The sequence below is a fragment of the Electrophorus electricus genome, chromosome 23, assembly GCF_013358815.1.
Source record: "Electrophorus electricus isolate fEleEle1 chromosome 23, fEleEle1.pri, whole genome shotgun sequence".
Lineage (NCBI taxonomy): Eukaryota > Metazoa > Chordata > Actinopteri > Gymnotiformes > Gymnotidae > Electrophorus > Electrophorus electricus.
The window spans coordinates 5,490,454-5,515,648 of NC_049557.1; the positions used below are offsets into that span (position 1 = coordinate 5,490,454).

At 40.4% G+C, this 25,195-nt stretch overlaps 2 protein-coding genes across 2 annotated transcripts in view; both read left to right on the forward strand.

Moving 5' to 3' along the window:
- Window positions 1-5,153, forward strand: part of si:ch211-156j16.1 (uncharacterized protein LOC564557 homolog) — a 7,394-nt gene extending 2,241 nt beyond the window's left edge. Inside the window, exons 2-4 of the mRNA XM_035521781.1 lie at window positions 2,985-3,305; window positions 3,451-3,556; window positions 4,604-5,153. Of these exons, the coding sequence (XP_035377674.1) occupies window positions 2,985-3,305; window positions 3,451-3,556; window positions 4,604-4,610 (434 nt within the window). The 3' untranslated portion in view covers window positions 4,611-5,153. The remainder of the gene's footprint in view (window positions 1-2,984; window positions 3,306-3,450; window positions 3,557-4,603) is intronic.
- Window positions 5,154-14,627: 9,474 nt separating this feature from the next.
- prdm2a (PR domain containing 2, with ZNF domain a) lies at window positions 14,628-24,147 on the forward strand. Its single transcript, XM_027001382.2, is given in 4 exon segments — window positions 14,628-14,737; window positions 16,330-16,427; window positions 16,656-17,132; window positions 17,135-24,147. Coding segments are annotated over 3 exon segments (4,626 nt in total). The 5' UTR covers window positions 14,628-14,737; window positions 16,330-16,408; the 3' UTR covers window positions 21,265-24,147.
- The last annotated feature ends 1,048 nt before the right edge of the window (window positions 24,148-25,195 follow it).

Consider the following 25,195-nt stretch of genomic DNA (forward strand, 5'->3'; position numbering starts at 1 on the left):
TATGTGCGTTTACGAGTGCGCAGCCTGGGTGACGTGTAGGACCAGGGTCCATGGTGGCGTGGCCATCGGCACTCAACTTCACAGCGCTGTTCCTTGTCTGTACTGTGAGGAGGAGCATGTGCACGTTTAGAGATAAGAATAATATTTCATCCATCCCAGCGCCCTTGTGCTGCATTATCCATGAAGTGCAAGGCAGTGTCTGTTTAAAAGAGGAGTCAGAAGGGTTTTATGAGTATCTCTGACCCTCCCCAGCACAAAAACATTCCAGCTTCACACTCCCTCTCACACAAGTGATTGAAAAGACAAAATTCTCAACCCCCACCACACACACACACACACACACACACACACTCTACCCAGCACACTTGCACAATTTACACTGGCAATTTACACTGTGATGGTGATGGATGTGACTCTCTCTTCCTCGGTCTTCCCTCTTCCTCGGTCTTCCCTACTCTTTTCACCTTTCCTCCCTCCCTCTCTCCCCGTTCTATATTTCTTTCTCTCACTCTTTCTCTCTCCCCTCTCTTGCTTACTCTCTGTCTCACTCACTCTCTCCATCACTCACTGTCTATCTCTCTCTTTGTCCCTCCCTTTCTCACTCTTTCTATAAACTTTTGCCTTTTATGGTTCTCTTTCCCAAAGCTTCAGGAAAAATGTTCTGCCTTGGTCAGAGTTACTCATTTGTCCGTCGCCGTGCACTGATTTTCAGTACGCACACTCACACACACACACACACACTCACACACACACACACACACACCATCACACACAGCCGTTGGTAGATGGGAGGTGTGCTGCTCTGTTAGCAGGGCAGGCCGTGCCACTGCCCCGATTGGCCCCACCCACCTCCTCGCCTGATCTACCGGAGCCCTGATGTCTCTCTGCTGTGTGTAACCACTCATACTGCTCCAGCTGCCTCCTCCACGCAGCCAGGGACAGCCACGCCTAAAACGTAGCCCACCAACCACACACACACATGAGAGAGAGAACAGATTGCCCATTGCTTTACTCCTTGTGTGTGTGTGTGTGTGTGTTTAGTAAGTGCTCTTTGCCTCTCAGGCTCTGTTAACAATTGTCCCATTATATCGTGAATCCCAACAATTAGCTTTAAGTATGGTTTCCTTCCCCTGCAACAACTTCTAAATGGACACACACACACACACACACACACACACACACACACACACACACACACACACACACACACACACACATACACACACATCCCTCTCATGATTATTTACACAACAACTCTCAGGTATAGATACACACACACACACACACACACACACACACACACACACACACACTCTGAGCAAACACCAACAGTCCTTCACTCCGGGACCAATCTCCCAGTTCCCCTCGCCCCCTACTTCCCATGTCTGTGTCTGTGTGTTTGTGGACCAGGCTGTTGCTAATGGTGGTTTTGACCAAATGTAGCCGTTTGGGATAATCAGAAAGCGCCGGGTATCACGCACGGCCAGCAGCGATTAAATTTAGCACTCGTGCCCTCTACGTGCCAGCGGTCTGACAATGGGGGCCTCTAAAAGGAAGTACAGAAAGAACAAAATGACATCATGTTCTGTGGAAGTTTAAACCTAAAGCTTGACGCTGGGTTTCTGTGTTCGGTTGCCTACGTTCAATTATCTGCGTCTAAAAAGGGTGCATTTGCAGAAAATTCCCCGTAATTACAACCTACTATCATACAATATTCACCTAATTCACCACTGGATATGCTCTGCTGATTTTAAAATTATTTTAGGGCATGTTAAATTTTAGACTGTGATACAAATGATTCATTGAATGTTGATTTGGAGTCCTAGTAAGATTTAGCATTTAAGGTTAGATGTCTTCCACTTAATATGTTAGGGAAGGCTTAAGACATTAGATTGTGTGTAGAAACATTTCTAAATGTTAACGCCCTCATTCAGAATTGTCTTCCAAATTTAAGATCCAACTAAGGAGCTTAATCTAGTGTTGAGGTCCTGAAGACTTTCATTAGCAGTATTTGGAATATTAAATTAGCCCTTACACCAATGCCTACTGAAGAGTTTTGCTGTAAACATTCACATTAGGGCTATATGTTGGTTTAATGCTTTATTACTGCAAAAAAATACAAAGTCATTTTGTTGTAAAGAACTCTGAATGTTAGGTTGGTGCATCAGGAAAGATTGTAAACATTAGTTTAGAGTATTAAATATTTACAACTAAATAGAGGATTCTAAATGTGTGCTTGGCACATTTGACTCCAGTGACCAGTAGTCAAGGGTGTTGTTGTAAAGGGAGGTTCCTTCACATACAGGCTCTCATATGGAGTCCAGCTGCTGGCTCCCTTCTGCTGACCTTGGGAGCTGCTTTCAGAACAGTTGCACTGGTGGAGCATGAATGATGGGAAGATTATGAAGTCACATTTGGTTTTAAGAGAGAATTTTCCCAGATGAGACATATTATTTCCTCCCAAGGAGATTTTCAAATCAGCTCCACCCACAGGAAGTGAGGTTGTGCATTTGGAATGAGAAATGATGCAGGCAGGATGTGAGCCTGTTGGGGTGGGGTTGAGGAGGCGGGGCCTGGCATGCCTTGTGTGTTTGTGTGTGTGTGTGTGTGTGTGTGTGTGTGTGTGTGTGTGTATCTGTATGTGTGTTCTGCAAATGTGGTGGACAGCATTGGAGACTCTTTCAACATTGTACCACTCAGCAGTGTATTATTGATTATTGAACCAAGGCATGTGGAGTGTGCATATGCATGTATGTGTTTGTACGTATGAATCAGAGAGTGGGAGAGAGATAGATAAATATATATAGAGAAAGAAAATCTATGTCTAAATATATGCAGAGGCAATGCTCAGTGAGTCATTATACTTTTCAACCAGTATTTGCTTTAAATGTGTAAATATATCAATTCTAAACTTATTTATTTTAATAAGCCTATAAGGTTGTGTTTCTTACATTTACTGTATGGTTTGTCTTTCTTTCTCTCAGGCACTCTGGCAGTGCCTACAGAGGCACAGCTGACAGAAAGGTTTCAAACCACCCGAGCCGAAGCTGTCACGGCACCGTCTCAGACGGACAACCTAACAGCTACGGAAGAGGCCGACCAATCAACTGCGTCATTTACAGTACATTCTACTGAGACTCCTCTGGAGTCCAGTAAGCCTACAGCAGAGAAGGTGGAGTCTGCCAGCACACTGCATGCACATACGATAACTGGGAAACCGGACTTGGCAGAAGTCACGACAGCATCAGAGCCAGTGTCTGAGGTCACAGCAAAGTCAGAAGTTCACAACGGATATAACCCTGAATGTAGGCATGTGCACACACACACACACACACACACACACACACAAACACACAAACACACATGTGCGCACACACAATCATAACCTTTTGAATTTCATCTCTCTCTCTCTCTCTCTCTCTCTCTCTCTCTCTCTCTCTCTCTCTCTAGCAATGGTTACTGGACACGTGGTGGGCATTGCGATTGGTGCACTGGTGGCTATGGCCATTCTTATCGCAGTAATAATTGTGTTGGTCAGGAGGATGGGCCAGTACTCGTAAGTTCACCAGACAGAACAGCTGCTTAAAATCGCTGAGAAATGTGCTCCGCCAGCATTGTAGCACTAAATGGCATGCCGACAGTGAATGTTTTTTTATGTTGGAGAGCTGCAAAGGAACATAAGCCTCATAAACAAGACAGCATCTCGATCTATGCAAAACTTTAACTCACTTCACCCTTGAGAGCTGTTGTACTTATCTGCATTTATTAGCTAGGTAGGATAACAGTGTATTTACAGAAAATGCACTAAATGCACCCTCTTGACATCATAACAGAAATCATAAAAAACTAATTAAGTGTTCTGGGCCAACAGCCCTTGCAGTGAAAAAACATGTAAGTCCATTTACTGTTTCTCTGCATTCTAAAAAATAAAAACAACAATATAAAGCATTATTGCAAGTATTATTTTTAAATGCCCACATGAATGAAGTAAGCTAAGTCTAAATAAATCATATTTAGCTTTTTAATTTTAATTGAAAGGTAAAATAAAATTAAAACTAAAATAACTGATTGCACAAAAAGGGGAAATGGCTGATACATGGTTTTTCATTGCAAGGGCTCAATTATATAAAATGTTTGGTTCCACATGACTCCAAAGAAGCTGTTGAAAAGTTAGAATGTCTCAAATATCAGCCATTAGCCTGTTCAAACTGTCAGAAGCTTTTAGATATAAGTAGATCAATCAGATTTGATTGTGAAACAGTGTCATCCACTTGTAAATAATATGAGTCTGTGTTACTAATTCAAGTCTAAAAATCAAATTTGGAAAGTTAACGTGTTAAAAAGGATTTACAAAACTAGTGGCAATGATTTTGAGTCAACATTGACAATAATGCAATAAATGTACTTCTCTGTAAACCATGTGACTTTGCACTAGGGCTTACTCTTTCTACCAAGAGAGACAATGGCTTCTGTAAATTCAGGGTGATTACAGAAGTATGCAGGAGTCCATTGTGTGTGTCTACACATTTGTGTTGTGGTATGTGTATACTGAGGCATGCAAATACAGCGTGTTTTAATACCCCTTTGCTTTCCTCTATTTCAGCCCCTGAAAAGGAAGGCAGCACACCAGGAAGAGAAGAATTCTGAACTACTGAATGGATGTCATTTCCTGTCATTAAACAAGCAATCTAGGAGAGCTCTAATCATTCAAGACTATGAGGATGTGTTCTCCTACCCCTCCCCTGAACACTGATATGGTTGCTTATCCCAACCCCCATTGTACTCCACACTGCCAAAGATTGAAACAGGAATTCAAACTGATTCTCTGTGCTTTAAAGCCAAGTAATGTAAAGAAGAGAAGGAACGTGAGTCTGTTAACACAACTCACAGACTAGATTCAGAGGGCCTAAAGAATTACATTAATACACATAAAAAGACTAGAACTAGAACATCCTTTAAAATTTCAGGAACCTGCACAATGGATTAAAATTTCAAGTACAGGGTACAATTAGCAGTAAAACTCACAAGACTTCTTCATCAGCTTTAATCTTTCAGTTGGCTGTGGCATAATGCGTACCAGTCACACACATGCACGCGCACACGCATGCACGCACACGCAACCACACGCAACCACACGCGCACACACACATACACACACACACACACACACACACACACACACACACACACACACACACACACACACACACACACACACACACACACACACTCACTCTTGCAATTCTTTACACATTCTATGCACATTCTCTCCCACATACTCAAGGCCGAATAAAAATGTCCCATAGCAGCATGACGCAGCAAAGATGATTTATAACCAGATTAGAAGTCTGTAATCTGTTGTAAAATGTCTCAAGCATATTCTGTTATAGGACATTTTACGCCAGATCTTAAGTTCTCAGCTGTTAAATAAGACCTATTTCATATGTAAGCATAATTTAATATTCTAGTATCCTTTGTCATATTAAACTTTAATCTGGATCTGTGAACATTAGTGGAAGGGCTAGCACCACTGCCTTGGGCCTGCCCGGACTCTTTTATAGCTCATTTTGAATTAACTGTTGTTGGTTGCCTCCCCTTTCCAGCAGGAAACTGGAACTGTCTGTTGCACAACACAGCAGCAGCTGTGGGAATAATGCTCACAGCTTTCTTACCAGAGGTGGCCATTTCAGGTTCAGAAAGTAGGCCTACAAGTCCTCTCCTAGATTTTGTTCCAGCTGCCTGGATTTTCTGATTCGCTCAAGATGACAGAATGGTTTGATGTAAAGACATGCCAGGACGTTAACTTTTAATGGGAACTTGTACTGGAGTGAAGTTCCAAATTTTACCATCCAAGAAAAGATTGAAAAGGTTTAACAGATGTCCTCTCGTCCGCCTTGTATAGCTTATTGTCAGGCCCTCAGATTTGCCCATTAGCCTCTGGTTCACTGGACTGGAGGTGATTTGTTCTGGTGTGTATTCAAGGGGTGCATGAGTCATTCTGCGCTTGCTTTAAGAGAACAATAACACATGCACTGACTGATAAACCATGTTTAACACAACGGGGCTTCAGACACTGCAACTGTTTGCAACGAACCTTATTTTGCCTCGTCTGTTAAGATTCAGTCTAAATGCCAGGCCCTCATTGTGCTGTCTGCCATCAAAATCATTTTATTTAAATGCAATGTTTTTTTCCCTTTTTAGTTGTTCATACTGTTTAAATAAATAAGTAAAAATATATGTCTTGTTTCTCTGTTATGTGAGAATGTCTCACCTTCTTATTAATTGGCTATTTCCAGAACAATATTGTAATAAATACTGAAAGGTGTAACAGAGTGATAATAATATCTATATAAATAAGCAAGAAACAAGTTATGATGTTCATTATCACTGGTGATGTCATAACCAAGTCTTTAATTTCTCTCTCTCTCTCTCTCTCTCTCTCTCTCTCTCTCTCTCTCTCTCTCTCTCTCTCTCTCTCTGTACCAACTTGAGGCAGTGGTGGTCAGTTTAGAAATGTGAGGCACATAATGCTGTGTGTGTGCAGGTGGGTGTGTGTGTGTGCATGTGTTGCTATGTGGATTTAGGCTGCAACCCAGGCTCTCTCTCTCTCTGGTTGTGAACAATGGATCTCTTTTAGCTGAGTCTCAGTCAGGCCCAGTCAGGCCAGGCGGTACCACGAAAACTCTTGCGGAATTCAGTCAGTCATATGTTCACATGGTTGAGGTATATGAGACAGGAAAACAAAGCACAGTGTGAAGTCCTTGAACATACAGTAGAATGGTGACAAACTATAACAGAAACTATCACTCTGAGAATAATATACGCAGATTAATGCACTCAGAAAACTTTCACAGATAGAAGATAGAAAAACTCTTCCATAAATGTTCTCTCTCTCTCTCTCTCTCTCTCTCTCTCTCACACACACACACACACACACACACACACACACACACACACACACACACACACACACACACACACAGAGAAATGTTTCTAGATAAATGATAATGGCACCCTCTGCCAATATGCAACAGCCTTCCTCACTCGGACTAAACCTGTCTGAGTTCGAGCATTTGCACGTGTGAGTGCAGAGTGGGGGATATTTCAGCCTGTCCCATGTTTATCTCAGACCCCTACACACTGAGAGCCTGTGAGAAATACCCTTCAACACACACACACACACACACACACACACACACACACACACAGCCCTCTTGCTATGGTGTATCACAGCACAGGGAAGGAGACAGAGTTTAGTTTCAGCCTAATGACTGAAAGAGGCAGCGTTTGGTTCTGCATACGAGAAACTGAGGAAGCATTAGGCAGGTGGGCTCCTTTGGCGGTCTTCTTTGATCTTTGGACGAATGCCTAGCGACAAATAGGTCAGGCCTGACTACAGCTTTCCAATTGCATTTAAATAATCTTCATACTGAAGGAATCAGACACATTGAAAGAGTCTGACTCCATTCATCTCTGACTAGTTGGCTTAAAGATGCCTAAAAAAGAAGTTAGGTTATGAGCATATGCTCACTGAAACAGAACAAATAGGATAGCTTACATTTCTCCACTCAAACAGTGAATTCAGATGCCATTTTACAGTGCTTTTATGGTAGGACAGGGTCGTGTTCCTTTACAATGGCCACCATGTCAAACTAAATGACTCCTCTGCCAATCCCAGATGATATCCTGAAAGACTAAATACAGATGCACATACTGCCACGCTGCACGACCAATGTCTTTGTCCAGATGTTAGGTACGCACAAGGGGGTTGGGTGGGGTCATAAGTTTTCACTTTGGTATTTGACCAGTGCAACTGTCCTTATGTGGCCAATGGAGTAAAGGTACTGGAAAGAATTGAAGGTACTTGTCAATATCTTGCAAAAGCACTGTATCTAAAATCTACAGGATTATTCTCAAATTTACCAGATGTCCACACCTAACCATAATTTTTCAATAAGTGTGATCATCTGCATAAGTGCATTTACTTTGTGAATGTGATCATTGTGTTTTCCCAAAGTGGCAGTTTTTGTAATTCATACAGTTTACTTATTGCTTAAGTTAGAAGTTAGAACTTGGAAATGGAAGAATTCATGATAAATGTAAGTCTGTGTATGTTTACCTTGATGTTTCATACAGAGTATGTACATTTGCATATACTCACTGTATACATATTAATATTTATTAAAGTTTCTTAGGCACACTTACCTCATAGCTGTAACTATAGACTACCAGTCCTTTATCAGTCAGCTCTGTTAGCTATGTGTCTTTTTGTATCATGTTTCCAGTGCCTCTCTTCATGAATGATGTTTTTAAAAAGGGCAGGTGATGTTTGTATATTATGTATTTTTTAATGCACATTGAAAACTTTTGAATATAGAAGACAGAAAAGCTCTCCCCCACAGACTGAAATGTTTCTAGATAAACAATGCCCTCCCTGATATGTAAATATATGTAAGAGTATAATCTACATGAGATCTTGAGGTATTGACGAGAAAGTTAGATGTTAAATTTTAACATCTGCCTTCACATCTGGTGCTCCATGACTGTCTTTGCCTCCTTCTGTTTCCCTCTCTCTCATGTTAAAAGCTACTTTTTGGCATTCAGGCAGAGCGTGCACTGCTTATGTGTAACACTTAACGCTGAGGGTGTGTAATGTGGCACTGTGCTATCACCATCTCACATCTGCACTGTTTCTGGTATTTGACTCTGATCTTCCCCTCATACACGGTAGTCACAAACCTGCCCATGTCATTTTGGTTAAAATAAGGCATACAAAATTGAGGAGGAGTTTCTCTAAAACCGTTTGGCCCACCCAACCCGCCTTTTTCCTGCTGCCAAGTCATGGACTGCATGAGATTGCGCTGATGATTTCGGTAGTGATGGGGGTGATGTGACTTTAGATGCACTGTGTCATTCTGATGAAATTGTGATACATGGGTGATTAAGCTATTTGTGCCTGTGAGTGTAGGAACTATAATGAAGCACAAACATAGTAAGTTTAGTTAACTTAAGAACAGTGTGTCTCCTAAGATGGTACTTACATGGTAGTGTAAGGGTAATATGGACTTATTAGATGTAGACCCCAGCACATCTGAGAACCTGTGGTTTATTCCTGGTCAAATCATTCAGAACCTACTGTTCTTATACAATGGATGTTAGGATTGGCTTACAGTGGGCAAAAATGTTTCCTTACTATAAGTACCTCACCTTACGTACAGGCTCAATGAACTGTATAGGACATTAGTGAAACATGTGTCTGGGATTATGTGACACATCCTAAATTTCCTCATTTGTCATTGTTCTATGAAAGCATCATGTGCCTCTCATCATATCTAGGAACCACCGGGATCCCACACAGCCTACACTATGATATTACACAGCCACTATGATATTAGAAAAATCTCCCTCTCTCTTTCTCTCTCTCTCTCTCTATCTCACACACACACACAGTAAAACAATTAAGTGATAACATGATTAATTGCATTCCATTAAACATGTGATCACACACATGAACATGAAAGAGGAACATGCTTGAAACATGCTGGCTACACAGGGTTGATTGGCTGTGCTGTGCTGTGTGTGTGGATGGCTAAGCAGATGGATGTGAGTGCAGTAACCATGCTGGGGTACAGGTACAGACTCATTTGGATAAGATTGTCCCAGAATATTTGATTGTTCAAGAGAATAGAGTCTTGCAGACAGAACCCTGGAATATATACATGCCACATAAACATAAATACACACAATCCCAAAGTCACTGGCTGTGCAATGAATTCTTCTTATAAAACTTATGTGTATGTTTGCATTCCAGTTTTTCAGAGGAACAACGTGAGCCAAGTCACACAGTGCAGACAGACAAATACACACACACACACACACACACACACACACACACACACACACTATATATATATATATATATATATATAATTGTCCTTTATTTTTATTTTTTAATTTTGTTCTATATAAATTTTTTCTTCAACTGGGCTTAACTCATATGGGAACATGTAGGCTGCTGATATGTGACTGTAATGTGCTTATTATGCACTATGTTGCACTAGACTTCAGCGAGGTTTGTGCTTTACTCTGGTAGAACCTCAGCTTTATAGTATCCTGCAATTCATTCACAGGCATTTCTGATCTGGCACTAGAAATGTGCATTCTTGTAAGATGGGTTGTGCATGGGTTTTCATGACTTTATTTTGACAAGGATATACCTGTCTGCAGTAATTTCGCTGTCTGTTCACTCGAGGCGAGATGTTAGCAGATTCATATTAAAGCCAATAATCTCTTCAGTTCTGACTAATGAATATTCAGGTGTTGTCTTCTCTTCCCCTAGCACAGCTGACTAGTCCCACTTAATGCCAGTTGAACTCACCCCAGCATCATTTAAAAATAATTTCAAGTTAATATATAATAATAGAATTATTAACCAATATATTTAATATAATAATAACAATAACAATAATAACAATAACAGCAACAACAACAACAATACTAATAATAATAATAATAACAACACCAACATTATATAGTAATAACCACACAAGGGAGTTGAAGTGCTTTATTTTCTGTTTGAGGTGCAACAAGTGAATCACAGATTTCAGTATTGAAAGTTACTAACATTAGTCATAAAATGTTTTAAAACTACTATTAAATATGTCATTAAAGTACAGAATCTGGATAGCAGATCAGTACTTGATGTTTTGTTCCATCCAGTGATTTAATGATAACATGAAATGTATGATTTCAGTATAAACTGTTGCTAAATTCCTACAGAAGTATTGGGCTGTAATGCATTTTAGGAGAGAGAAAGAAGGTATGGTGTGGTGTACAATGTGATGTGCAAGGAGGCAAAGGACCAGGACTGGGAAATGCATCTTTAGATGAAGGCAAACCATTCGATACATATTATTCAATACACAGCTTGCATAGTTCACATGTAATACATCTTTCACACATTCAGCAAACCACAGACTGGTTTTCTACTGTTACTGATCTCTTTACTTTTCAAAAGACAAATAGACATGTCACTGAATAATAACTAATCTCTGTGTTATAAAGTGCAGGTGTATATTGGCATAAGATGGTCCATTAATGTTACTTTCCTCTGTCCCAGTGTAACTGCTCTCTGACCCTCTGCAGTTTCTGTGTAGGCAGAGGTGGCTAGTAACCCACCTGTACTTTATACTCTTTTTCAAGTACATTTGCAAAGTCAAAATGCAGTATTTAACCTACCTCTGATTTTCCTGTAGCTCAGACACTCTAAACCTCAGAAAGACTTTCCTTTTCTCGGGTCAGACTCTATAATTACACCCAGTGCCCACAAGGTAACATTATATTTCACAACATTAATAATCGGCCTGGTTATTTTTGGTAGGTACCTGTCCAGCAATAAAAAAGCCAACTCAAGAATCACTCCTGGATCCCTTGAAGTCACGTAGCTGTCAGCTGTATAAAGCCAAGCCAGTGTTTATTCTGGACTCGAGCCTTGTCGCTTTCACTTTTAGTGTGCCAGAACATAAAAGCTATTTGCTATTTGTTCAAAGGAAATGGTTCATTCTTTAGAACAATATAGCAACAGATTTTGTAAAATTGTCTGCTATTTCTTACACTATCAATTGCTTCAGTCATGTTGACCAAAATATATTATACTTGTTCTCTGTTGAATAGGCTTACCCCCAAATCATGTAGGAATCAGTTAATTCCATACATTGTTACTTTCAAAAGCATTGAACAAGTTGTCATAATTTGTCAAGCATATTTTATGCATTTGTATTAGACTTTGGGTAAATGTCTCCTGAACTGATGAATTGCTCTCAGGTGAATGTTGACTGTCATTTATGAAGAGGAGTATGTGTATGAAGTGGAATGCTGTACAACAGCCGTGTGTTTCTTTACTGTATCACAGTGACATGGTCTATCAACAAATTACACTAGAAACAGTAAAAGCACAAATATTAATCCTGTCCAGTCTTTTGAAATCAATGTCCTACATACAGTAATGTGTAACTGTATTGTTGAAACTGATATATGCCACACATATTGTATTGACAACATAGCCAAGCATTTTGACTACCTTGTTCGTATAAAACGAGAGAAGGGCTGTCATTCTGATGGCACTGACGTGTTCATTTACATAAATATTTACTGTTGATACATTAACTAAGGATTTTTAGCAAGCTATGAGTTTTTGAAGGTAATCCATTGTGTGGTGCAGTTAGTACAAATTGTTTTGAAAATACACTTAATGTTCTGCAAATGTTGAGAAATGAACCAAAATAACTGAGAAAAACTGTAAGCTGTGCATGTTACTATCAAACCTGTTGGTCTCTCAGTGGCCCTTCCCTTTCACCCATCCAGTATGGATTTGTTAGTGTAGAGTTATTCATGTTGTATGGGGCTTTCCTGTTTGTTGTTCTGTGTGAAGTGCAAAATGAGAAACGCTCTTCAAGAGGGAGTTTATCAGAAAATAAAAGAAGAAGGAGAAGAAGAAGAAGAAGAAGAAGAAGAAGAAGAAGAAGAAGAAGAAGAAGAAGAAGAAGAAGAAAGAGAGAGAGAGAGCGAGAGCACTTTGGCTCTCTCTTTTGTATCTCTCTTTTGTATCTCTCTCTTTTGTATTGCTTTGGCAGTAATAAAGAGAATATTTGTCATGCCAATAAAGCACCATTGAATTGAACTGAACTGAATTGAGAGAGAGAGAGAGAGATAGATAGATAGAGAGAGAGAGAGAGAGAGAGAGAGAGAGAGAGAGACACACACACACACACACACACACACACACACACACACATTTGCAGACACCTACTCAGACGTGTAGCACCACCTAGAGGAATTCCAAGAGCATTGTGGTCCCTGTGCAATTGCATTCAAATCTCTTTTCCAAAAATAACAGGAAATACCAGAATCCCACAAATCATGTCAAAAAGAAAAACTATTTAGACATGTGTATTTTTTAGATTGTAAGTAGTTCCAAGTTTGAAATGTGATCTTAAGGTCCAGGCAACTGTCATTTAAAGTGTGTCCTGACTAAACACAAAGTCACAGGTAAGGCAAGACAGGTAAGGCCATTTTTTGTAAGACACTTTTCATGCACAGTGGCAATGTAAAGCACATTCCACATAAATAAAAGAATGTAAATAATAAAACTTACTACATCCTGACTTTTACCTCTGTAAGGTTTTTACTAGAACGAAAAATTACATAAAACAATATATTTAAATAAAAATGCAATTATAAAATAAAATGAAGTATAATTGATTTAAACAGCAAGGAGTAAAAGAAAATAATGAAATAATAAAATGAAAATAGGATAAAGTTAAAACAGGAAACGATAGGCCTACATTAAAATACTAAAATGTGATGATAAAATAATAAATTACCAGAACAAAGTACTTCCAGATATAATGCAAACGTTCAACTATAAGCTTGAGGGAACAGAAATGTTTATGTGTAGAATCGGGCAGATTTGGCATTGCTGGAGCCCCAAGAAAAGTTATGTCTAGCGGCTCTAATCAAAACATTTTTATTTTTTACTACAAAATACATTTACCCATCGCGTACATCTTTACCGATCTTTACTGATCATCCTGGTTTCGTTTCTTTAATTTACTTTTTTTCGGGGCGCTGCTGGGGTACGAGCGGTTGCATTCAGGAGTCCTATTTGGTTAATCCGCGTGTTAATCTCATGGGTGTATAACAATGAAAGAATGAATGAATGCGTTTAGTCGGGTGACTTGTTTTTCAGGCAACCGATGTGGCCATATATATACTCTTTGAGCATATATGGAAAGTATTTTGGACCTAATTCATTCATAGAATACTATTAGTAGTGGTGGTGAATTCTTCAAATAACTGGAAGCCAGTATAGGGGTTTTAGGACTGGAGTGATACGTGCGGTTCTTTGTCCTTGTCAAATCCCTCCGAGTCGTCGCTGTTGAATGTTGAATGGTCTTTTTGGAAAGTCCGTTTATGAGGCCGTTACAGTAATCAACCCCGCTGGAGACAAACGCATACACGAGTTTGTTAGTTGGGCTTTTGCTTTTAGCTAGATTCTTAAGATGGCAGAAGGCTGTTTTGGTGATTGAGCTGATGTGGCTGCTGAGGTCAAGTCTATTAGAACACGGAGCTTTTCAAACGAGAATGTCGGACTGACGTTTTACATGATTGTTCCATTAATAGCCCAATCAAAAATCTATAGTAAAGGCTATTCTAGGCGCAGTTATAGCCTGCCAAATGAAATCCAACAATAAGTAAAACTAAAAGCACTTTAAATGATTTTACAGAGGTCCAAAAATAAATTATAATAAAGTGATGGAAAACTTAGTGATCGATTGGTTAAAATGAATGAACCAGAATGGTATTACACCATCATGGTGTATACAGGCTGTTTGCTAAAATGACAATACATTGTGTAGCTTTCTGGATCTGGATCAGGACGTAATCAGTAGAAATGCCACAGTTCCTTTTAAATCGATGGATCAATGGATGCCGTCTATTGACAGTTTTTCTTGTAATATTTTTGGTCTTTCCTAAAGTTCTGGTGCTGAGATGTGAGAGATGGTCTCTGGTGACTGAGAGCAGAAACGTACATGCGCATGCGCGGTTAACGCTGTGTATTCCGCAGCAGTAGCTAACCTTATCAAACCTTAGCTTAGCCGCCGAGCCAGGTACTGCAGCGCCGTCAGCCGAAATGTTGCCCACATGAGAGCAGCTGCCAGGCCTCATAACAAAGTCGGTAAGCGATGCACAGGTGGTCATTTTGTAGGATACTCTGATGCTCCTAAGTAAAATCGACTCGCACTGAAGAGCCACTGCAGTAAACTAGCCAGCTAGGTTAGCTAGGTTTAGCTAGCCCGTGGTTACCTTTTTTTTTTTTTTTTTTTTTTTAAATATCATCGACCTGTCACATGCAACGTGACCAGTTAACGGTTTCTGACTCTAGATAATAACTTATTTTATATCACAGCGTTGACTAATAAGGTTATTGCAGCATTTTGGCAGTTCTGCCGTGCACCAGGGAACTTTAAGTTAGCGCAGATAATAACGTCTGTCTGTCTGACGGTGACCTTCCAGACTGCGCCTAGCGGCTGTGTCAACGCTGGCTTTATTTAAAGGGCTCTGACACAACGGCAACATGTGTGCTTGACCTGAAGTGAATGAATAAACGCATTCATTGACATTAGTAATACTTTTTATTAAGTGGTTTCTTCGAAAGGCTCGGTTACTAAATTTGTTTTTACAAATACATTTGTTAGCCGCGTCGATGTAAATTGGTGTCATGATGCCAGACCATCTATTCTATCTGACTTCAAGTCCGTTGCATTAGTGTATATCGCTGAAACAGCGTGATTTCCTCAACAACACAAACAATGCTTGTGTCAGGTTAGCTAGGTTAGCTTGCCGACGCTCTGGGCCGATAGCTTCACGATAATATGGCGCACGAGGTTGTTGATAATCACGCGGTTTCGTGCATCAACTGACTCCGTAATGGAGATAAATACAGTTTTAGTAGAGAACACGCGTAATTTCAAATGGAGTTCTCCTCGGACTCCACCAGTCACCTGCGTTTATTGGCACTGTCAGAGAACAAAATGGCAAAATGCACTTCAAAGCCCATCAAAGGCTATGGTTACTGGTAACGGTGATGAAAATGTCAGGCTGAACGCTATTTATAGCGTTATACTGTGTTACCGTACATTACAGCTTAATTTGCCAATCAATATATACAATATATTTCTAGACAATAGAAATGTGACTTTTTAATAGCAGTATGTTGCGTGATGTAAGCGTGTTCATACAGCTCAGTTTAGTCTATTGAAAGAGCTGAATATGCCAGTGGATATTCCTATAGAAACCTGAAAACACATGCCCTGCCATTCAACAGGGTGAAGAAAATGCAATAATAATTCTTTCACCACCACCACCACCACCACCACTATCAACAACAACAACAACAATAACAACAACAACAACAACAAAAAGCAGACCCTGTGTGGTTAGGTAGAACTTTGCAGTGGACAAGACAGGCGTTTGTGAGGGCAGTGCAGGAAAACTGATCAAAGTCAAGAGTGATTTTGCTCTTGTGTGTCAGGCTCTACTCTAGATGCATGATTAGGTCACAAGTGAGAGCGTGAGATTCTGCAGCATCATAGCTCCACAAAGGATACACTAGTCACTGAGATGCATGCAATCACGTACATAGAAAAATATACACCCATAAACAAACTGTCAGTGATATTCTGTGTGAAATTTTCTAATGTTCACAACTTGCCTCTCACTAAACCTACCTAATGAGCCAGTAATATGATTGTCTCATCTCCTGGTCAGTAGGAGATCTCAATAAACACACAAGGAAGGCAAAGGGCCGAGTCCGAATAGGAACTCAAGTGTGGCCAGTGTTACAGGGATGTGGGATTCTGAGAAAGGTAAACAACAGTTATATTAATGCTACTGATAATTGTATACTGCACAAAACGGATATAATTTCTGTCTCCATATAATGCTGAGATTGAGATGTTCTGTATTTCTGCATATCATTATCTTAATTTTTCCTAATTTGAAAGCTTCTTGGTTTATTAATTCATTTGTAATTGTGGGTCAATAAACATTTGTGATAAACTGTTTTTTTTCCCTCCCCTCATCTGTGGCAACAGTAGAAGCAGAGGAGTTGTCTGTTTCATCAGGACAGCAGCCAGAGCCGTTTGTAATTCTGCAGATCCCTGCTAAGAATTATCAGTGTCCTCTGACAGGGGAAACTCTCCCCGTGTGTGGCTCAGTGCAGGAGGGAGAGGGAGAGAAAGCAGGAGGAGCACACGAGATAATGGAACACTCTGTGGCGCAACAGAACACCTGTGCAGCACCGAGGAGGAGCCAGCCTCTTGTGGAGACAGTATCCTTGCTGTGTAGTAATGCAACACATCAACAGGCATCCCGTCAGACAGGTGAGACAGAACACCCAGCCACATTCAAACAAAACTGTGGATCAGACTTTTCCTTGTCTGGAGCAGATGCTGACCTGGACCATGACTATGACCCTGATATTAACAATGATGGTGACCTCCAGAGCTCATGCTCTTTCTCCTGTCAGCAGTGTCAAAGGCGATTTAATAGCAGACCAAGCCTGGAGCGGCATACTGCACATCCTGTCACAAACGCATGTTCAAATGCCGCCACTGTCGAAAGGGCTTCAGCACACAGTTTGGCCGACGGCGGCATGAGAGAAGACATGATAACATGAAAAGAAGGATGGGTCGATTTATGATTAGGCCATTTCTAAAGGGTGAGCGAGAGACTGACAGGGTGGTCTCTTCACAGGAGAGACATCACAGCTCCCAGCCAGTCACAAATTCTCCCATGCCTGATTCAAAACGAAGAGGTGACTCAGATGGAGGTAGAGAGAATAAAACTTCCTTTGTCTGCAAGTACTGCAAGAAAGCTTTTGGGACTCGCACTAGTTTGCGAAGACATGAACGCAGGATACATGAGCGTCATCTTCTACCCAGAGGTATCTGCCAGAAAGTCATAAGTTTTGAAGAGCCTGGTGGTGTGTCAGACACCTCTTCAACTGCCAATATATTGCATGAGGAGGAAGGTGAACAGGAGCAGGAATATATGGTTGACATCTCCAGCAACATCTCTGAGAACCTCAGCTTCTACATTGATGGGAAAGTCATCTCCACCAGTGCAGTCACTAACTGTGAAATGATGGAAGTGAATGCTGGTGCTGCTGTGATTGGACTTGATGCCTTGATTATCAGCCCAGGTCAACTCACACAGGCTCTTAAAATAGAGACTAAAGACTGTGGCTCAACCTCTGACTTCCCTGGTCAACCATCTGGCAGAAGGAGGACATCAACTCCACCACTTCTGCCACAAATAAAAACTGAACTGGAATCAGAATCTATCTTGACAACATCTTCCTCCTCCTCGGGAGCTACACTGATTGGCACTGTTCTTCCCCAGCCTTTAGAGAGCACTGTTTTACAAAAAGAAAAAACTATCTATTTGTCCCCCAAGCTAAAGCAGCTTCTACAGAAACAGGAAAGCAACAAGTCCACCTTTGCTTTCATTACTGAGGGCCAAAAACTTCTCCCACCTTTATCATTAGCGCTTTTACCTTCATCATCCAACAGGTTTAAGAGAAGGACAATGTCCCCTCCCAACTCACCACAGCAAAGCAGTGTGTCAGGGTCGAAAACTACAATGACACAGGAAGGAGTTTCTTTAGCCCCTAAACTGCCGAAGATGAATAGCCTTCATGGGTCTCCTGTAACAAGCTTATGTAAGAAAGATGATGTGGAAACTGTAAATCCAGCTACAAATGACACTGCTGCTGATCAGCAGGTTTTGCCACTGGACTGCTCTGCATCAGGAACTGGTGGAAGGTCGTGTAACCAACAGCCGCTAGATCTCTCCAGTACTGTGGGTAAAAAAGACGGTGAGATCTTGGCTGAGGGAGTTCTGGATCTGAGCATGAGCAGAAAGAGTACAGAGTCTGACGTAACAGGAGGTTCAACCTCCCAGATACCAATCAGGCGCACTAAACCCAACTCGGACATGTTGGAGAAAGTCTTGCTAAACCAGTACTCTGGTGTAGATGTCCCAACAGCAGTAGATGCCGGGCTTCTCAGTGCTCCTGTAGTAACAGATCTTGCTGTAATGGCTGTGGCCGAAGCAGTTCCTGCTAACCCTGAAGGGATTATGTTTGAGCTGTCTCTGCCCTCTCCTGCTGTAGTGCAAACAACCCCTCCTGTACTGAGTCCTGCTGTACTGCGTGCTGCCCCTCCCACCTCACTGCCGAATGAGGTATTTGCATCAGTGCCAACATCCATACCTAATCACGAGCTTCACCCTCTCTGTTCCACTGTTCAGTCCCCCATACCTGTGGTGCCCTCCACAACTGTAGAAGTCTCTGCTGAAAATTCTTTAGCTGCTTTTAATGTGTCACTTCCAGACTGGCTAAATTCTGCCCCTGGAGGTATGACCCATACTCTTATACCCACAACCCCATCTTTAAGTTTACAAGGTTCTCAGTTTCTCACAGATCAGTCTGTATGTGAACTAGCACAAAGAGCCTTGGTGGTAGATTCTGTCTTGTCACCTGAAGCTCATATATTTTCTCCTTCCCTGTCGGTAAACCAGTCAAACATCACCTCCCTGAGTTTCCCTCCAAATGTCATTGTTATTGAGTACACAGTTGCACTTGAGTCCTCTGATGCGTCCCCTGTTCTTCAGGCTAATGCTGTTCACTCCCTCCCTGACCAACCACCACTGGCACAGGCTGACCCACGAGAGCTCCATTTCTCACCACAGCCACAGGCTGCTACCATTGGGCCAGTAGCTCCAGACCAGGCACAGGCTGGCAACATTGCATGTTTGGTTCCAGAAATGGCTTTGTCCTCAGCCACTTCTGCAGTCCCATTAGAGAAGCCTGCAGCTGCAGTGCCTCATGGTATACATACTCCAGAAACAACAGAGACCAAACTGGAGCCTACAGACAGCTCGGCCTGCTCTGATCATCTTGAAACAGAGATCTCAAACAAATCTGCACAGGATAAGCCTCTGAGTGAGGACCTATCTCCTCTGCCTCCCCTCTGTAAGCGCTTTATGTGTAATGCATGTGATGAGCCCTTCCTGTCAATGAAAGGTCTGAGTCAGCACATCAGTGAGCACTCAGAATCTTGGCCATATAAATGTGAGTTTTGTGTGCAGCTGTTTGAGAGCGACACTGGCTTATTGGAGCACCGCTCCAGTTATCATGGTATTGGTAAAATCTATGTCTGCAGAATATGTTCCAAAGAGTTTGCTTTTCTTTGCAATCTAGAGCAGCATCATCGAGATGTGCATCCTGGCCAAGAATGCTCTCACACTGAAGTAGAAAATGGTAAATTAAGACCTGAAAACCACAATAGTCCTGTAAGGGTGGACACTGTTTCCCCAGTGTCCCTGACAAAAGGCAAAAATCACCAGTCCTACATCTCATCTACAAAAGCAGAGGATTTTACGGAGTCTGATAACACTACTGAGGAGTTGTACACCACCATCAAGATCATGGCATCTGAAGGGGTCAAACCCAAAGGTACAGACGTTCGACTCGGTATTAACCAGCATTATCCAAGTTTTAAGCCACCTCCATTTCCATACCACAACCGAACACCAGCTGGAACAGCAGCTGCTACGGCTACAAACTTCACCACTCATAATATTCCACAGACTTTCAGCACTGCCATTCGCTGCACCAAGTGTGGCAAGAGCTTTGACAACATGCCTGAATTGCACAAGCACATATTAGCCTGTGCTAATGCAAGTGACAAAAGGCGCTACACTCCAAAAAAGAACCCCATACCACTCAAGCAGTTTGCAAAAGCCCAGCATGGTGTTCTGTCACCTGCTAAGGGAGTCAACAGTAGGCAGAATGTCTCTCAGAAGGTTGGACAGCCCAAAAAACCCAACTGCCCTGAGCCAGTGGCTAAGGTGAAACTGAATGCACACAGTAAGAAGAAATCTATGTGGGTGCAGAGAGGCAGGACTGTGGGGAGAAAAGGTTCACAGGATGAGCTGGGGGTTTATGTTTGTCCTTATTGTAGCAGGGAGTTTACTTACCACACCAGCCTGAAGAAACACATGACTGTCACCTGTCCCATGAAGCCTGTCTGCAGGAAGCCCAAAAAGAGAAAAGGCAGCATGACACTAGCGCAGGAGAACAACGGAAGCATCCGCACACGTACAGCAGATGTAATGATGAAACCACGACGGTCAAACCAAGGACAGAAAACCTTAACGAAAGCACAGATCAGTGTGTCTGGTTCAGCCAGCGATGAGTGTCTACCACTTAAAGCTCACATTGGCAAAGGGAAAATTACTGTGCATAATTTTAGGCCTAAAAGGTCTGACATTCTGTCAACTTCGGTAGTTCACATCAGCAGAAAAAACAAACCCATTCTAATGGAAGGCATTCAGTCACCGCTAGTCTCAAACAAATCTCCTGCAACACAAGGAAAACTTCAGCAGACTGGCATTAGGGTGCAGGGCATTGGGAGGGAACTTAAGCATAGAGAGGTAGGGGTGAATCCACTGCCGATGGCAGAGCAACAGTTCTCTCTGAGAGTGAGAGAAAGGACTGGTGGCCCCGTTACTCGCAGTTTACAGCAGGCTAATACAACTAACAGAAAGGGTGTCACCATCACTCCAATCAAACACCCAGGCCAGACAGACAGAACGAACATCAGTGAATTCCCAGTAGTTGTAGAGTCAAACGAATAAGTCAAAATACATCTTCTTAAAAACAGACAAAAAGGTTTTAATGAAGCTCTTGCATATAATCTCAAAGTTAGGTTTTTACCTGTAAATATGAACCACAGAAAGTGATGTGATCTTTTTAATTGAAAACTGGCATTATAAAGTGAACTCTGAATGTAGAATGATTGTGAATTAGTTTTGTTAAATGTGCTGCTAATAGAGTGCCCTTTGAACCAGGACTCTTTATTTATCACTGAAAAATTGTCTCTCCACTGGAATGTAGAGTAACTTTTTTATATGATTAAAATTTGGGATTTAACAATCATAGATGTCATGACATACAAACATCCATAACCAATTAACGTCTATAATATTGGTTGTTACAAACTAGTGATTTTATTTATGGCCCATGAGGTACCCCTGTACTGCACATGTTGGTGCTTTCCTTGGAACGCATCTGACTCAATTCATCAGCTAATTATGAAGCCCTTCATGACTTTGAATTTGGGGCACTAGATGAGGGAAAAATTAAATGTGCAGTGTAGAGTTGCTTGAGGATTTAGAAACATTTTCTAAACCTCTTTTAAAGATTTGTTCATTGTTGAGGTATTTACATAGAAAATGCCCCCAAATTAACTGTTTTAACCAGTTATAATCAAAAAAGCACCCCACATCACACCAGTTCCTTATAGTACTTTTGTAGCAATTTGCTGCACCCATATTAGTAAGCCTACTAAATGAACAGACATCAGTCTGCCAGAACATAACTACACACAATGTAGAGGGTATTTTTACCCCAAAATGCTAGTTAGCTGGAAGCTAGTTGGCATAAGATATTATGATTTCATTTGCATATGAAACTGGCCCACTATGGGTTTTTAAACATTAGTAACAACATTAGCATGTTTTGTAGGATTGGAAGTATTCCTTTAAATATTAATATTTCTATAAATATGTATACAGTGTTATCATACAAATGAGGGTCCTCAGCAGATTTTCATAAGGCATGTCAAACAAATGTTCATCTGTGCTCCATTGTCTGTATTAATCCTAACACCCCAAGATGCTTCATGAATTTCAGTCATGGAAAGTATTCAAATGTTTTACAGGCTTGATTACAAGAGAGTCATCTTCTCTCTGAACATGCTGGAGACCTATTCCCATGTGCAGTAACAATAACGAACCAGCCACAGGCTGGATTATTACTGCTTCTCAGTCAAGAGTGTTTTCACATCTATAGTCTTGGTGAAATTCCATTTGAGAATGCTATTTGTTTTGTATATCTTTATTATGCACTTTATAGGTTGCACAATTTCTTGTCAGACTAGTTGCAATACTAGGCTATTGGTAAATAATTTCAGTAATTTATTAGTGTAATGATTTAATGTTATTCAAAAGAAAGCTATGTATATTCCTTATTTTGCAGGTTGTGTGTTTTAGTTGATTGATATGCTATAACTGATGTTCATGTTCATACTTGTTAATGTGTCAACTGGTAGATTTGTTTTGCTATAGTCTAGTCTCCCAATTGGGTCAGGTTAATGCATGCTAAGGTCTCACTGAAAATTAAAGAGTGAGCAAAAATGTTGTCAGCATGCCACCTAAGATACTGCATCACTACAGAAATGTATATCATTGTAAATGGTAAGAAACTTGCAGTCTGTTCTGAGACGACATTTAAGACTAATTTTATTGCCTGTCATTTGGATGAATACAGATTATTCTTTTAAAAATTATTTATTTAGAGATTTAATCCCACTGTCAAAGCAGATTTTCTCATATCAAGAAGCAAATGACTTGTATTGATCTGGCTGTTCATGATGACATCAGAGAAATGAAATGTTTTGGTAATGTTCTAAAGTTGGGATGTGTTACAGACTCAGTGGTTATGATTTGCACAGTACTTTTTTAAAGAATATTAAATAATTATGATTTTGTCAGCTATATTGTTAATACTATTTGGAAACAGTGTGCAAGAAAAGCTTTAAAGGTTTCTGAAGAAAATGTTTAGCTTTGCTGATGTAATCTGCTTTAACATTAAGTGGATACATCAGATTGGTTTTTAATGCAGGGTATTCAGTAAAATTACCAGGGCTGAATGGAGTTGAAAATGTTTTCTGAAAATAGATTAAGCCTGGTTTAAATTGATTAATTAAGTGTGTGTTTTTGATAAAGTCCTAAACAGATCAGGGCTAGGGATAATTGTTATCAATGTGCAAACGAGTGTTCTTGCAGTTGTTAACTGGATCAGCTCCATGGGGTTATTCTGTAGGGGCACTTTGAAACTGATGGTTTTACAATGTACTAAGAGATTATAATACATTTTGAAGAGTAAATTAACAGTGACAACAGTTATTCAAGTATGTTTACATTGTGACTGATCAAAAAGGGTATTACCAAAGTCTGTTTAGTTTAAATTAAACTAAAATGAAATTAGAATATGATCAAAGAACATCAACATGGGAATATAATCCAATATACACACATACACATGATTTATTATTATTAAACTGGAATTCAGTAACATTAGTTGGTGTATGTATTGGAACTTCTTACCTGCAGGTGAAATGACTGTCATTTCACAGAGAAGATACTTTATTCTAAGACTAAATTGTTTAATTTTAAAAAACACTTTTTGCACCTTGTAAATCAGCACAAATCATGAATCTTAAATGTCTGCACTTTCTTGCCGGTCGAACTACCAGCCTGAGACCATGACTCTCATGTACTGGGCCTGAGGGTAAAAGCTGTGAACAGAAGGGATTTAAAATTCCCAATTTACATGAAACGTGATTGTGGAAAACTATGTGATGTTAACATTAAAAACATGTCTATGTTTAAGCCTTAGTGCAATTTTTGAAATGCCATGCTATGTATGTTGGAATAAATTGCTCTGTGAAAAATGTTGATGGAGAGATGTGCTGGTCCATGCAACATTAGGTTAAGAGAGCTTCACGTAAGATTAAACAAAAAAAATAGTATGGCACTGTTGTTTGTAACACCAGTTAAAAACTCGATCACCTTTTCAGTGTGGTTGCATGACTCTTATTGAAGCTTGGGTGAATCCAGATTTATTAAAAGGACTTTGCAGTATTGCTTTCTTTTACCAGCAGGTGGAACAGTACAGCTGTTGTGTTATAAAAGCTAATACAATTTTTATCCTCTTTATTGTGAATTTGTGAAATAATGTTGAATCTTTACTATACATTAGACTGAAATAAAGCCAGAAGTAACATATTATTTTTAAGACTTACATCATACAAAGAAAAGTAGAAAGGAGTTAAATGTTATTTAACAAACACCTTTACAATGCGGAATAACTTGGTAAAACAACTTAAATTGAACTATAGCCTATGTTTAGCATATGTCCAGGAACTGATTAAAGCAGACTAAGAAAAAATAATTTAAAATTATGAGAGGTTCGCATTTGGCCTCTACAGTTTATGATATGAATACCTGATTAATCTTTTGTTTATGTTTTTGAATGTTGCTGGGCTTAATATACATGTGTTTTTGTCATTAAATGTTTATGGATGAAATATTTTTTTTAAAACTAAAAGTCCTAACAAAAATGCTTGAATCCTCCACTTTATTTGAAATTCCTATCTTGCAGCTATTAATCAGCCAATTATACCTTATTAGGTAGCCTACTTGATGGCTACATTTTAAAAGGTGTATAATCACAGACAAACCCATCAGTTTCCAAAGTTAGCCCTCATGGGGCCATCTTTCCATGTCTGAGGGCCGCGTTGTGTCCTAGGGCCCCCAACAGATTGTCAGAAGCACCGCCCTTTCGTTGCCCCAACTTTCTACTGGCTTACATCTTAAAGGTGGTTTATTTGGTTCACCTCATTTCAGCACTCTAGCCACACTATCGGCGGTGACTGAAGACTGTCCTCAGAACCGTTTTCTTATATCCATTAGGCTACCCTAGATTTCAATACTGAAACGGTAA